Source organism: Culex pipiens, chromosome 2 (assembly GCF_016801865.2).
Source record: "Culex pipiens pallens isolate TS chromosome 2, TS_CPP_V2, whole genome shotgun sequence".
NCBI lineage: Eukaryota > Metazoa > Arthropoda > Insecta > Diptera > Culicidae > Culex > Culex pipiens.
In genome coordinates this window covers 192,394,622-192,410,444 of record NC_068938.1, presented here as the reverse complement: position 1 = coordinate 192,410,444, position 15,823 = coordinate 192,394,622, and the positions used below count along the sequence as shown (strand labels likewise).

Below are 15,823 nucleotides of genomic sequence, written 5' to 3'. Positions count from 1 at the left end.
AAGGTGGGTGTGATTTGATTTTTGCTCACCAAAGTGGAAAATGTCGTAAAGTTGACACTCGAGTTCAACATCAAGTGGGTGGGAGGGTTATCCAACATCAGTCACAGCGTGGAAATTTGCAATTTAACTCGGCTCATAATCAAAATCGGCAGCTGCCGATTCAGAGAAGAAATCGAGACTTGACTTGTGGGCTGTACATCCACTTGGTATCTCGTTTGCCTGCATAATGTGTCGAGATTTCAATTCAACACAGTAAATCTCGGGTTATGTTAAGAGGAAACGCAATTCAACATTTTAATTTGAATGAAAAAAGATTCCTCATTCGATTTAAGAACTTTTCCTAAAAGAAACTCTTAACCTACTAGCGAAGACACAAACCCTTGTCTTGCGCAGTACGCTTAGCTCTCGCTAAGTCATTGCGCACCGCTGGTGTCAAACACCGTCCATCGACCGGCGTCCGAAGTTTGTTTATGTTTTCTTGAACAATCATTTATTCCGCAACGCGAGGAATCCAAGTAAGGCGGGTTTGTTTGTATCAAGAAGCCTGTGAAGTTTTGAAGCATGTCAGTGCGATGTTGTGGGTTTCGATTTTAATGAATGGCCCCTTTAAAAGTGCATGATTCATTCATCCTGGTACAGCTTATCAACATTCACACTTTATTGCCGAGACGTGTCCAGAGCAGTCGGAACGTTCGATACAGGTAAGATTGGTTGCATTTAGCAATTCGTTAACTGGTGCTCTATTATTTGCATTACTCTTTTCTCAATAGACGGCAAACGACGCAGTTGAAAGTGCTAATGAAATTGGTGTATTTCAATGATTGATTTATAGTTTAAAACCGAATAAGGTAAGTCACACCTCGAATTAGATTCGCATTTGCGGACTGCGCCATGTTTTTTTTTTCGCAAATTGATGTCACGTCCTGTTGCTCAACGAAACCAAGATAAGATTTCGAATATTGCTTGAAAGTGCAGTCTAGTGATGCTATCAGCGGATGTGAATTGATTCCCGGTAGTACATTTTTGATTAATTTGATACTTTGGCAGGTCATGTCATTTTAACCATCATCATCATGGAGCGTAATGGAATGATAGATGCATTGGAACGCTTTTGGGAACCCAGCGAGACACCACCATGGCTGAAGGAATCATTGGAAACCATAGCGGCAAGTTATCAAAACACAAGAGCTGAACTGAATCAGATTGACAGTCAACAGATATCAGAGTACCACCAGCTGATGTTCTACCACGATCACGGTTTGGCAGTCCATCTGAACAACTGTTACTTTCTGGGAAAGTTGGATTTACACAGCACGCAGATATTTCTGAACCGTTGCCTGCAGAATTACGACAAAATCCCTGCAGATGATCGGGACCACTCGGTGGACGATTCGAGCGAACATGTCAGGGAGTTACTGGAAGAGGTCACCGGAGAACGCCACAAACTGACCGCATCACTCAAAAGCTCAACTCACAAGGAATATGTCGAAAGTTGTCTTGCGTTGGGCAGCATAGATAACAATTCTGAGCTGCTTCCTCATCTGCAAGAATGCTCGGGCCAGGACAAGAAGCACCTGGGACAGCTACTTTGGTGCACACAACTGGTTCGTCTCGTCATCTCCCTGGAGGAAGCAGCTCTCGGTCTAACATTTCAACGGGCTAAGATTCCTGCCCAAAATGAGACATGTTTGGCCCGAGCGTATCATCTTGTCCAGCACGGCGAGCCTAGCAAAGGTGACTCGAAACGTCCAAACCCGGAACATAAACCAGACAGAGAGGAAGTGTTGTACGGCGGTGCAAAGGAACGCGTTAGAAGTACGATTTACAGCGAGGTGATGCAGTACAAAATGTCCTTGGAACAGGTAAAGTGCGCTGTCGTGCGTGATATTGGGCAGGAGCTAAGTGCGATAGACATAGCTTTCGTGGAGGATGAGTACAAAACAATTTGCTTGGATCAGTGCTTGGAGGAAATTACACAGTCAATGGCGTCATTTTTGAGAGGTAGTAAAGAAATTGACATTTTGAACAATTTAAATTTAATAGAACATATGAAATCCTGGGATGATATCCCAGAGCATTTTAAAACATTGGACTATCATAAAGAATTGCTCAAATTAACACTGAACGAAGAAGAAGAACATTCTATCGTACAACGTTTTAAAGTCGTATGTTTGGAACATATTGACAACTTTTGTGAATCCGTTAAGGGTGAGCTAGGATTGTTAAGTTGCCTAACGAGTTATCTGAGCCAGTCTCGTAACGTAAAGGTAGTGGCAGGTAGATTAGGTGCCAAGGAACAATCACCAAAGGTAGATTTCAGGAATGTTATGAATCTAACCGACCTAGAAAATAATGAACATCTAACGGAACTGAAGTGCATGGTCAGCAAGTTGCCACAAGGGACCCAACTGATTATTGAAGACAAAATACAAGAAACCATTCGCCGTTTTATCGACCCAGTGCAAGTTGATACCGTCATGATAGACGGTCGTGCAGTAGTTGAAGTTTTGGGAAAGCATATTGTGCTGAGTGATGTTCTGGAATCGGTAGAAAACGAGCTAAAAAAAGAATTGAGCATATCTGAAGTGCGCTTCATCGGTTGGGAAGTATTCCATGTGGACGCCGATCTTGTGAACGACATCTGGTACGGGAAAAATATCGCTGTAAGATCTAAGCTCATCATGGTGCATGGAACAGTGGTGTGGGATGTGTCTGGGAAGCACTGCGTTCACACGTACAGTCCAGCCCGCTCAGCTATTGCTGTGGGAGGGGAGGGAAGCTCAGGCCTAGATGGGCTTCCCGGTGAAAGTGGGGGCAATGTTTTAATTTTGACGGAACGAATGACCCACTGCGAGCAACTTTCAATCATTTCCAATGGAGGTAACGGCGGTGACGGTCAAGACGGTGGAAACGGGCAAAAAGGGCAAGATGGGGTTGGCATAAAGCGAGAAGAGCTTGAAAAAGATTTCAAGTCACCGGTAAGATTCATAGCTCTAGCGAGCACTAGGGCAAAAGGTGCCCAAAGGATGGTTGAGCAAATCGCTCGAAGATTTCCCACTACCAGCAAAAAAGAAATACGAGACAGTGAATATTTCATTGAAGCTTGTGGCTTGGAAGGTCAAAGGATAGTTTTTTCATACTGTGAACCAAAAATATTTCAAAACTACAGCCATTGCTACCTTGTCTACAAGGGTTCGTTGGGTAAACCTGGTGGCCAAGGGGGTGACTTTGGACGAGAAGGCCAAGGGGGATTTCCCGGGCATATCGTAGTGAAGAATATTGCATCAGGAGAAATTTTCAATGCTCAAAAATCAACTACCCGGGGCCAGGATGGTCGCCCAGGAGCAGCTGGATTGTATGGCAACACTGGCCTCAACGGTTGGGACATGGGCTATCTGGATTACCAGATGTGGAGGTTGACTTATTACTACGGAGAAGACTACAAAAGTAAATTCACTGTCAAGTATCATGACGATTCCAGAAAGGACAGTGTTTGGTGTTGGCATAAGAACAAATATGCCAGCATTACACATGCCACCAGACCGGAAAATAGTTTCCAAAATTGTCACCAAAGACGACAATTTGTACAACGCGATCGCAGACAAACATCGGCAGCCGTAATGAAGAAAACAATCGTTGAGAGCTCCTTCACCGCCAAGTACGACCAGTACTTTAATTCTGTTGACGAAAATGTCCTCTTGAACATATACAATCGCATGGAGTGCATCCGGCAACGAGCAATGGACGGATCCGTGGAGCAGCGCAAAAAAACCAACAAAAGACAAAGAGTTCACCATTTAATATCTCATCAAAACACCGAACAAGACATAGGAGAACCTCTACCAAAAATACCAAGTACAACCAAGCGCAATACCTTCAAATCTACATCATTAATGAATTCAGCATTTAAAAGTGATTCGGTGGTCAACTGGAAGCAACTTCGGCATTGTCGAATTGAAAAATCTGATCTTCACGGCAAATTAGTTTTGTTTGAATCACTCAAAAAAAAGAAAACTAAACTAACAGCAAAAGATGTACATACCATTGGGCAAATATTGATTGATAAATATAAACTTTTAGCTTTCGAAGAATTTTCCGACACATTTGATGCAGATACCATAAATAATGACTATTTAGAGTTAGCGTCACGGTATACTTCGATTTGCCTCGAAGAAGATCGTAAGCAAAGTGGCATCGCTTGGCATGATTCTTTGGGCACACTGGATGAGTATCTGTTTCAAACCACCAACAAAAGAAAGCAACAGAAGCTTTCTTCCTATTGTGAGTCTAACCGCAAGCACTTTCCACCATCAGTTGTGCAAGCCTTCTTGCTGGAAGTTGCAATTTCCAAAAACGTTGTCCCATCCATTCAGACCCACCTGGATCGATACAAGTTTTTTGCTGAACTTCAGGACTATGACTCTGCTGTTTTGAGGGACCAATTTGCGAAAGAGTTAGTTCAGTCCACCTTTTCAAATTCGGTTGTTCGTTTATGGTACCACGGAAATGAAGATTTAACTCTTGCCCCGAAACTAATCGACGACATAAATCGCGATTATCGTCTAGGTAATCTTCGTGCTTGTTACATCAACAGTCTGATCCCGCAGTTTGGCTGGGGTCAATGTTTGCAAGATGATCAATTTTTTGAAACATTTCGATCTACGATTGTACGCGAAGGACCCTTAACAGACAGTTTTAGAGAGCTGTTGGCCACTGCTTTTGGGGTAAATATCCGAATTTATGTTCGGGATTCCCGTGGTAAGCTATCTCTGCAACACAATCACAACCCGGAAGCGAACGGGATCGTATACTTACTGCAGCAAAATGATTCATTCTTCAAACTAAGTTTAAATGAAAATCTTATGAAGTTGGAAGATAGTCGGCGATCACGAGCCAAAAAGTATTCCGAAATATCGGCCCATTTGACATCACTCGGCGAAAAACAGTTGATTGATTCTTTCATGGCAGATGATTTGTTAATGCGTAGTGCTACTAAAAGCGATGAAAAGAATTTGTGCAATGTCAATCTTGTAGAGGACCTAGTGAAATATTTTTCATTTGGAGAGCGACATACTGTAGAAAAGTTGTTTACTAAAAGTGATGTTTCAAACAGTGCCCACAATCAACTTTTGCGAAACCTTTTGCTAAGATTTGATACTGAAGGTAAACATATTTCAACTGATGAAATTTATTTTCTTGTGAATCACTACCTAATTGCATGTGCTGAGGGACTGCATGAGGAAACCATCACAAGCTGGATTGTGTTAGCTTATCCGCAGCACTACTGGGTTAGAGAGATACTTCTGCTAAACTTGGAGCGATACTTTAAAGAATTGTTAGTAAAAAAGTCGGAATGGAGATTACACCTATCAAAGGTAGAAAATAAATCAATTCTGATTTTGTTGAGTAGCAAACTCGACCAGAAGAAACCAGAAAACTCTCTAACAGTTGAAAAAGTGGACCGAATGTTACGATTGTTATATCTCAGTAACATCAAACCTGAAGCATTGCAAAAGCTAGATCTTCCTGAGTGGTTTTATGTACTAGAGGAGATTTTCTGGACAGAGAAGCTTAAAGAAATCGCTCGTTGGCCGCAAAATAGCCAGAAGTTTAAAGAAGCCTCGTACTATACAGTATCCTTGCTGAACAACTATAGCTTCGAAATGATTGAAAAGCTTTTCGACAAACTTGAACGTCATCATGTAACTGATATCAACATTGTCAATACATTATGGAATGTCTACAATGGAAGGTGCATTCTTACTGAAGAAGACATTGGTACTCTCGATGAAGTCGGGTTTCCTGAATGGTTGAAAAAAATGAAAAATCAAGCTATTGACTATCAAGAACGAGGTATCGCTATTTTAGTGCAACTTATTCTCGAAAACAAACATGCTTCTGAGAATATTTTGAAGAAAATGCCAGAAATTAAAAAGGACATCCAAAAAATTAACAGAGAAAGAGGAATAATAAACAATCTTTTGAAAAAAGACTCAACAAATCTACTGACCAATGTCAAAGGAAAATTTTTCAAAGGATATATGTCACAAACTGTAAAATTTGCTAACAAAAGCACACTCGATAAACTTAGGGATATTGACGATGCCGTTCATGAAAACTTCAACTTTCGATTGAGAAATTCACAGAAACTCACCGTGTTAACACTGCTTAGCAATGACACGAACACGCTTGCCCAAGTGTCCACCGGCGAGGGCAAGTCGTTGATTGTGGTAGCTGTAGCCATCATCAAGGCATCGCAGGGTCAGAAGGTGGACATTATCACCAGCTCGTCGGTGCTGGCCAAGAGAGACGCCGAGCAGAGTAAATCCATCTACGCTAAATTTGGTATCAACGTGTCCCACAACTGCAGCGAAGACATCGAGAAGCGAAAGGAAGCCTACTCGGGGAATCAGGTTGTGTACGGAGATCTTTCCAGCTTTCAGCGGGACTATCTGCTGCACAAGTTTTACCAGAAGAACGTACTGGGTGACCGAGATTTCGTGAACGTCATCGTTGACGAAGTGGACAGTATGCTGCTGGACAGGGGTAATAACATGCTGTATTTGTCGCACGACTTGCCCGCCATGGACAAACTGGAGTCCGTGTACGTGTTCATTTGGCAGTGGGTAAACAACAGTTCAAATGGATTTGACTCCACTTTAATTAGAGATGCAGTTTTGTGGCAAATTTATGGAGTACTAAAGTGCACAGACATCGGTAAGATAGATGCGACGTTGAGCGAGGAAAAGCGAAACTTCATCTGGAACAAGCTTGTCGAGGCCAAGATAATTGACGGTGATGGCAAGTTGATGACAGAAAACATCAAGAATGACGTCCTCGGTGAGTTGCTGGGATCCGAATACTCTGTTTACCTTGATCGTTTGGAGTACCTACTGACGGAGTATATCAACAGAGAGAAGTGCATCCACGTGCCCAATTACTTGCGATCATTTGTGGATTTGCACCTGGAGTCGTGGATCGAAGCTGCCAAGATGGCTCTCGTCATGGAAGCTGGCCACGACTATGTGGTCGATGTTGATCGAAGCGGAAGCAGTGCCGATAGAACGCCCAACATAACGATCCTGGACAGAGACACGGGCACAGATTTGGTGAATAGTCAGTGGGAAGCGGCGCTGCACCAGTTTGTACAGCTGAAGCACGGTTGCAAGACGTACCTGCAGAGCTTGAAGGCAGTGTTCATCTCGAATGTAACGTTCTTCAAGCTGTACGACAAGTTGTACGGTTTATCTGGCACATTGGGATCACACAGGGAGCGGGATTTGTTGGAAGAGATTTACTGTGTAAATTTTGTAAATATTCCCACGGCAAAGTGTAAACTGTTTTACGAGGATGTTCCCATCGTTTGCAAAAGTGCTGCTGAGTGGACCGATGCCATCATCGAATCCACTATCCACATGACCCAGCGAAGGCAGCGTTCTGTTCTGATAATTTGTGAAACATTGAATGACGTGACTGCGCTTTATAAAGCTTTCGAAGGAAAAACGTTGACCCACATCCGCACTTACACTCGCGAGTACGAAGAGTTCGACATAGGAGAACTACCGCCGGGTCAGATAATCATCGCCACTAACCTAGCAGGTCGAGGAACGGACATAAAAATAACTCCCGAATTGAAAAAAGCCGGTGGAGTGCATGTTTGCTTGACCTATCTGCCGAGCAACATCCGCGTTGAGCAGCAAGCATTCGGACGGGCAGCCAGATGTGGTGACCGTGGATCTGGCCAGCTGATTGTGCTGGATCTGACAGAGTCCGCGAACGTAATGCAGCTCAAACGGGAGCGAGATTCGCGTGAACTCTGCCGCATCTCGCTGATCAAGGCGTACTATGAAACTCGTATTGCGAAGGAAGAAACCTGTTTCAAGATGTTTACCGAGCAATATGACGAGCTGAGAAAGCTGCTTTCAACAAGTGCTGTCACTAAAGGCGATGAAAAGCTGATAGAAATTTTGTTGAGTTGCTGCTTGGACAGATGGGTGTATTGGTTGGATAAAAATGGGAAGAACTTGGTGGACAATTCTGAACAGCGCTCACGCATACTGGAAAGATCGCTGATTGATTTTTTGGTGGAGCTAAAATCTTTGAATGCTGCAAGCAACGAATCCCTGCTGGAATGGGTCGATACTAGTATTCCCCGTATGATTAGACTTGGTCAGTACCTTGCAGTGAATAAGCAAAGAGAGCTGGCCCATAAGCTGTTTGACAAGGCAATCGCAATGGAGCCACAATTTTCGGAGGGTGCTTACTACTACAAAGCGTACGCACTGTCTACAGAAATTAACATGACTGCCATCAATGAGCCAGAGATACAAACCTTTTCACAGCTGCTTCGTAAAGCAGCCCACCTTTTCGATGAACGTTGTGTGCATCTGATGACGAATGTGATAGTGGTCGAAAGGATAAAAACCAACTTTAAGAACAACATTCTTCCAATTACTGCTTACAAGGAACAAAAGCAAACGATCTGCAAGTTCTACGGATCACTCACACAATCCATCGATGCCATTCTAGGTCATCCGGTCACTGGAACATCTTTCACGGACGACAGCAACATCAAAAAGGGGTTGTCATTGGAAATATTTTACGCTTTACTTGAACACAAATTTATTCAGCACCCGACAATTAAGGAAAACATTACTGAGGACGAATTGAAAGGGCTTTGCTATGGTTATGGTACATCGGCGGAAAAACTTTTAAACTTTCTTGAAAACTGTCGAAAAAACCAGGAAAAATCGATAGAGATTGAACAGTTTTCACGATTGCTAAAAGAAGAGATGAAGCTACCAAGCAGAGAAGATTTTTGGAAATTTCTCCTAGAGCAGGGCGTCTTGAGAGACGACGAACAGTACATCGTATTGGATAGAAATGTGTTATCATTTGAAGACATGAAATTCTTTGATAAGAAAGTAACACAACACGCGCTGAAGGTAACGAAAGTGACCCCCGACGCAGGAGAGCTTTTGCTGTATCCCGATCAGCTGCTGAATGAAAATGTGTACTCCAAGACGCCACTGAAGACAGCTCTTGGGCCGGTGAAATATGCGATATTCAAAGAAATTGGAGCAATTACGTTTCAAAGAAAAGCACGATTAAATCTAGATGGAACCGATTTGGAGTCTCGAAATATTAATCGCTATGATTCGGTCTGTTTAGAAGACTTTTCCAAGCTTAACATAAATACGAACGATGCGAAACGAATTCTGGTTCTGTTGGTACAGCTTCAAGTTTTGAGCAGACGAGAATTGAACAAAGAAGTCTACGATCTGCGTTGTGATTACTCCAAGATTAAATCAATCCAGCTGGGACCGTACAAGATTTACGAGGAAGACGTTAAAGATTTGTTAAACCAGTGCTTTTGCTACAGGATTGCGTTCCAAAGGGTGTTGAGCTGTGTCAGAGAAAATAAATTCTTTGATATAACGTTGATGTCTAAGCCACATCGAAGATTTGTAGCAGACCTGCTTGCAAGTGGAATCATCGAACCGGCTAAGGTTTCCGCGAATATGAGCGAACATTCTGTTGGCAATGCGTTACATTTTCTGGACGAAAACAGCATTGTAAATGTTGTTCAACGATTGGATAGCTTAAAAGGAACCATGTGCAAACTCAAGTTGGATCAATTTTCAACACATGACCAGTGCGCAAGCATCGAAGAATGGAGTCAATTTTCACTAAATGGAGTCGATTTGCTACTGCAAAAGGACAACATCACCCACGTCAAGATTGCTTTTACATTTCTGTGGGGTGCAACTCAAATAGCGTCTGTGCTTTTATTTAATCCATATCTACGCAAACCTGTACGTATGGCTCAAGATATAAGCAAGTTCACGGCCAGTTGGAAAAACATCTGCAGTGCATTCCGTATGGCTTGCAGCTTGTACGGCAATGATTACTATAAACTGAAATATAACAATTTTTTGAAACGAGTTGCATTTATGGCAGCCCATTACATTGGAGTGGGGCAAGACAGGTTTATGAGATTTGCTACTCATGTTTCTGAACCCGACAAACGAGACACTCAGCACATGAGACGATTAGTTACACCGTTGATCCGTGGATTCGACGTCGTTTCCGACAATTCTAGTGTTATCTTTTTAATTGAGGATCGCCTCCAATTGATATGCGCAAAGTTAAGTGATGAAATACGAACGATAGTAGAAAATGAGGAAACTTTTAAGGATTTTGGAGAATGTTTAGGCAATACTGCACAATTAATGGGTGTCGAAAAAGCTCGACAAAATTTTGATACTATTACGGAAAGTCATTTTAAAAGACAACAATATTTTACAAATTTTGGAAAGATTTTTGAGAAAATTTCGGAAAATATTTTGCATGTCATTTCCAAGTCAACGCAGCGACTCAATATACACAAGTCAGTTGTGTCAATTTTGTCAGACGAAGTAAACGAAGTGACCAAAACATCGATTTCAAGCCACGGTCCAAAACTGATGATGAATGTTGGCCAAATTTTACGAGACTTGTCTGATAAGCTAAAGTTACAGTTTGCCCATGAAGAACCAGTTGAGAATCCACCAGAAATCAACTCTATTGAGGTATTCGCGACAGACGCTTCTAATCGTGTGAAGGAGATTTTGCGTGAAAGGTTGGAAACTATTTTTCAGCAAGTCATCCACAAACCAGTGCTAGAGAAAGGCTCATTTCTGCTGATGAATTACGCTGAACGATGCATTGAACTCAAACTGGGCACCGAAGAAGAAGCCAATGCGAGTGAAGATTTCACCAAAAAGGTGCAAATTGAGAAGCTTAAAAAAGAGGCCGAAAAAAAGCGCCAGGCGCAGGCAATGACTCCGGTCGAGAATCTTCTCGATCAGCAGTTCAACGAGGCATTGGCCAAATGGAAACAGAGTTCTACCGAGCTGGAGCGACTGGCAGTTTGCATTCGCAGAGGAAAACCGATCGACGTTCAATATCTGGAACTTTGTTTGGACGCTGCGCGGTTCGTTCTTTTGCGACGAGCAGTGGTCATTTCCAGTATCTGCGTAAATCTTGCGAATGGCACTGAAGCAAGAAAGACATATTCCTCTCCGCTTAACTTCAAAGGAATCACAAATGACCTCCATCTGATAGACAACAAATTCCGCGTTGGCCAAACTGACAAGACCCCCGGAAAGCCAACCCCCGACAGCAACTGCCTGTACGATTGCCTTCTTGGGAGCATTTTTGAGCTGCGATCGATCCCTTCGAAGCAGTTCGCACTGGAGATCAGCCAACATTTGGTGAAAATGTCCGAAAATAAAACCAACACCAATCCGTGTTTGAAAACCATCCTGGACCTCAGCAAACCGTCGACCATCAGGGAACTTTGCTTTGCACAATTTTGTCAAACCTGCTTCGAGTGTCCTTCCAGGGGAGTCATCGCTTACGGTGACCTGCTGGAGCGTGCTAAAAATAGGAAAAACTATGCCTCAGACTGGCACGGCCGTGGTGGTGCTCATCGCGTTGAAGTTGTTTCATGTTACGGTTCGCAACAGTTTGTGAATGCTGGACTCAGGAGGAACGCTTCGACGGATACGATCTACGGGAAGGCCATGTCCGATTTGAGGGAGGCGTTTTTGGCGGTTTATAATTGAAACTTGAAACTAAGAGATCAAGGGATTCCATCTAGAAATTTGGCAAAAGTAATGTGAGAAATATAAAATAATGATTGGAGGTTGGCCTGGTACTGTCAAAAGTAAATTCAAGCATAAAAATGCATTTACCTAAAAGTTTTAAAAATAAAAAAAAATAAACAAATTGAGTATATCCTAATGAAAATTACACAAAATGATCTACTAACACGAAAAAAAAATTTACATAACTAAAACATAGCTTGTACTTTGTTTAATCTTACATTATCAATCATATAACATAGGAGATAATTTTTAAATGTTATTAATCCAAAAGTTGCAACGTCAATTAAAAAAAAAAACAATATACAAAAACATCGGTTTATGTGATGCATTTCCCACACCGGCATTTTTTTAATTTTATATCTCTATTCTGTAGTTTATATTCAATCATAACAATTAATAAATAATAATTCAGATTCATTACATGCTATTATATATCACTGCCCTTTAAAAATAGTTTAGCACTTTTAAAAAAAAATAAGCAGAGAAAGCGCTTATCCAGGTAAAGAAAAAAGATTGTCTGATTTAATTCAAAACAATAACTTAAACACTTTACAAAAAAAGAACTAATATAATAAAAAATTATATACAATATAAAAAGTTAATAATGTTATGTTCAAAGTGCATAGTTTCAAGTGAAAAATGCAAAGAGAAAAGTAAAATTTTAAGAGCCATTTTGTGTCATTGGTTCACCCATACAAATCTCCATGCAATTTTGGCAGCTGTTTATACATAAATGGTAGGTACCTTAACATTCGAAAATCTATAATTTTTCAAGCAATTTTTTGATTGCTTTGGTGCCTTCGGCAAAGTTGTAGGTATTGATGAGGACTATTCAGAAAAAAAGGTACACGGAAAAAATTGGTGATCTTTTCACAAAAATTTTAAAAGTTCCCAAAATCCGTAATTTTAAATTTTTAATTTTTTATATGTTTTTGGGGACAAAACACAAAGGACAAGACTAACATTTCAAAAGGACGTAATATTGAATGTTTGACCCTTTTCAATCGTTAGTCTTGGTTAAAAAAAATCAAAATATTGTTTTTGAAAAGTTCGGAAAATTTCACGAAGGTTTCATAGTTTAACCATTTTTTTAACTTTTCAAACATAAATATTTTTAGGAATGGACAATCAAGGACACTATTTTAAAAAGTAAAAAAAACAGGAATATATCGAAAAAAATAAAACTTTGAATGGCTTTATTTTGAAAACAAAAAAAATTTAAAATACTTTTCGATTGCAAATTCGATTTTACATTAAAAAGTGGTCAAAAAATGTATGTCAATCCATCCAGCAAGGCAATCTGGCCAAATCAAAAATCCGAACATGGTTTTAGCATGTACCAAAGTGGTACATATGTGTACCTTTAAGGATTTTTGATGTACTTCAAAGGTTCGATAAGTAGCCTTGCCCTGCTGGAAAGATAGCTGTTTTTTAGAAATCGTCACCAAATCAACTTCTTTATTACAGAAAAGTGATGTACCATCGATGTACCTAACGAATCTGTGTTCAGATTTTACCTAAACTTCTTATAAGTAGTACTTCCCTTTATACTTAACTTTTGAAGTACTTTATATATTGATTTTGACAACGGGATCGTGTTCCTTGGAAAATTTTAAGTAAGTTTGAGTATAAAAAGTCCATACTTAAGTTGATTTAGGCCAACTGTGGAACAATTTATCGATTTTTTGAGTATAAAGTACCATGCGCCTCCTTTAAAATGAAATTACACTGAATAATAATAAAACCAACATGTATTACAATAAAAACTAAAAGAGAAAATGTATTTTCTAATGCTTTTGCAAGTACTTGAACAACAATCAATATGCGCATACATACAAATACGTATTTACAAAACAATAAATTTAAAACTTGCAAAAGTTGAAAGAAATATTAAAAATAATCAACAAAACTTAAAAAAAAGATGCCCGCTGTCATCACAGACAATTGTACCAATAGAAAAGTGTGTTTCTGTTGTCTGTGAACAATGTACAACACATGTACCAACTTGTACTTGCATGGAAATAATTATTTTCTAATAAAACAATTCGAATATTTGAGAAATTTGATGAAAATTCAAAATAAATCCAATAAAATCAAATAGCAGCTGCCCGTTGACATCACAGACAATTGTACCAATAGAAAAGTGTGTTTCTGTTGTCTGTGAACAATGTACATCGCATGTACCAACTTGTACTTGCATTGAAATATTTTTTTCTAATAAAACAATTCGAAGATTTGTGAATATTCGATTTTTTTTATTAGAAAATAATTATTTCCATGCAAGTACAAGTTGGTACATGCGATGTACATTGTTCACAGACAACAGAAACACACTTTTCTATTGGTACAATTGTCTGTGATGTCAACGGGCAGCTGCTATTTGAGTTTATTGGATTTATTTTGAATTTTCTTCAAATTTCTCAAATATTCGAATTGTTTTATTAGAAAAAAAAAATATTTCAATGCAAGTACAAGTTGGTACATGCGATATACATTGTTTACAGACAACAGAAACACACTTTTCTATTGGTACAATTGTCTGTGATGTCAACGGGCAGCTGCTATTTGAGTTTATTTCATTTATTTTGAATTTTCATCAAATTTCTCAAATATTTCAATTGTTTTATTAGAAAATAATTATTTCCATGCAAATACAAGTTGGTACATATGTTGTACATTGTTCACAGACAACAGAATCACACTTTTCTATTGGTACAATTGTCTGTGATGTCAACGGGCAGCTGCTATTTGAGTTTATTGGATTTATTTTGAATTTTCATCAAATTTCTCAAATATTCGAATTGTTTTATTAGAAAAAAAAATATTTCAATGCAAGTACTAGTTGGTACATGCGATATACATTGTTCACAGACAACAGAAACACACTTTTCTATTGGTACAATTATCTGTGATGTCAACGGGCAGCTGCAATTTGAGTTTTTTTGATTTATTTTGAATTTTCATGAAATTTCTCAAATATTTCAATTGTTTTATTAGAAAATAATTATTTCCCTGCAAGTACAAGTTGGTACATGTGTTGTACATTGTTCACAGACAACAGAAACACACTTTTCTATTGGTACAATTGTCTGTGATAACAACGGGCAGCTGCTATTTGAGTTTATTTGATTTATTTTGAATTTTCATGAAATTTCTCAAATATTTCAATTGTTTTATTAGAAAATAATTATTTCCATGCAAGTACAAGTTGGTACATGTGTTGTACATTGTTCACAGACAACAGAAACACACTTTTCTATTGATACAATTGTCTGTGATGTCAACGGGCAGCTGCTATTTGAGTTTATTTGATTTATTTTGAATTTTCATCAAATGTCTCAAATATTCGAATTGTTTTATTAGAAAATAATTATTTCCATGCAAGTGCAAGTTGGTACATGTGTTGTACATTGTTCACAGACAACAGAAACACACTTTTCTATTGATACAATTGTCTGTGATGTCAACGGGCAGCTGCCATTTGAGTTTTTTTGATTTATTTTGAATTTTCATGAAATTTCTCAAATATTACAATTGTTTTATTAGAAAATAATTATTTCCATGCAAGTACAAGTTGGTACATGTGTTGTACATTGTTCACAGACAACAGAAACACACTTTTCTTTTGGTACAATTGTCTGTGATGACAGCGGGCAACTTTTATTTTAGTTTTGTTGATTATTTTTAATATTTCTTTCAACTTTTGCAAGTTTTAAATTTATTGTTTTATAAATACGTATTTGTATGTATGCGCATATTGATTGTTGTTCAAGTACTTGCAAAAGCATTAGAAAATACATTTTCTCTTTTAGTTTTTATTGTAATTCATGTTGGTTTTATTATTATTCAGTGTAATTTCATTTTAAAGGAGGCGCATGGTACTTTATACTCAAAAAATCGATAAATTGTTCCACAGTTGGCCTAAATCAACTTAAGTATGGACTTTTTATACTCAAACTTACTTAAAATTTTCCAAGGAACACGATCCCGTTGTTAAAATCAATATATAAAGTACTTCAAAAGTTAAGTATAAAGGGAAGTACTACTTATAAGAAGTTTAGGTAAAATCTGAACACAGATTCGTTAGATACATCGATGGTACATCACTTTTCTGTAATAAAGAAGTTGATTTGGTGACGTTTTCTAAAAAACAGCTATCTTTCCAGCAGGGC

At 39.1% G+C, this 15,823-nt stretch overlaps 1 protein-coding gene across 1 annotated transcript; it reads left to right on the top strand.

The window, feature by feature from the left end:
• Positions 1-630: 630 nt before the first annotated feature.
• LOC120426094 (uncharacterized) lies at positions 631-12,064 on the top strand. Its single transcript, XM_039590797.2, has 3 exons — positions 631-701; positions 771-848; positions 1,048-12,064. The coding sequence occupies exon 3, from the start codon at positions 1,074-1,076 to the stop codon at positions 11,607-11,609; it is 10,536 nt and encodes a 3,511-aa protein (XP_039446731.2). The 5' UTR covers positions 631-701; positions 771-848; positions 1,048-1,073; the 3' UTR covers positions 11,610-12,064.
• Positions 12,065-15,823: the final 3,759 nt, after the last annotated feature.

Coding starts and splice junctions, on each gene's coding strand:
- LOC120426094 (XM_039590797.2), top strand. CDS start 1,074: ATGGAGCGTAATGGAATGATAGATGCATTGGAACGCTTTTGGGAACCC.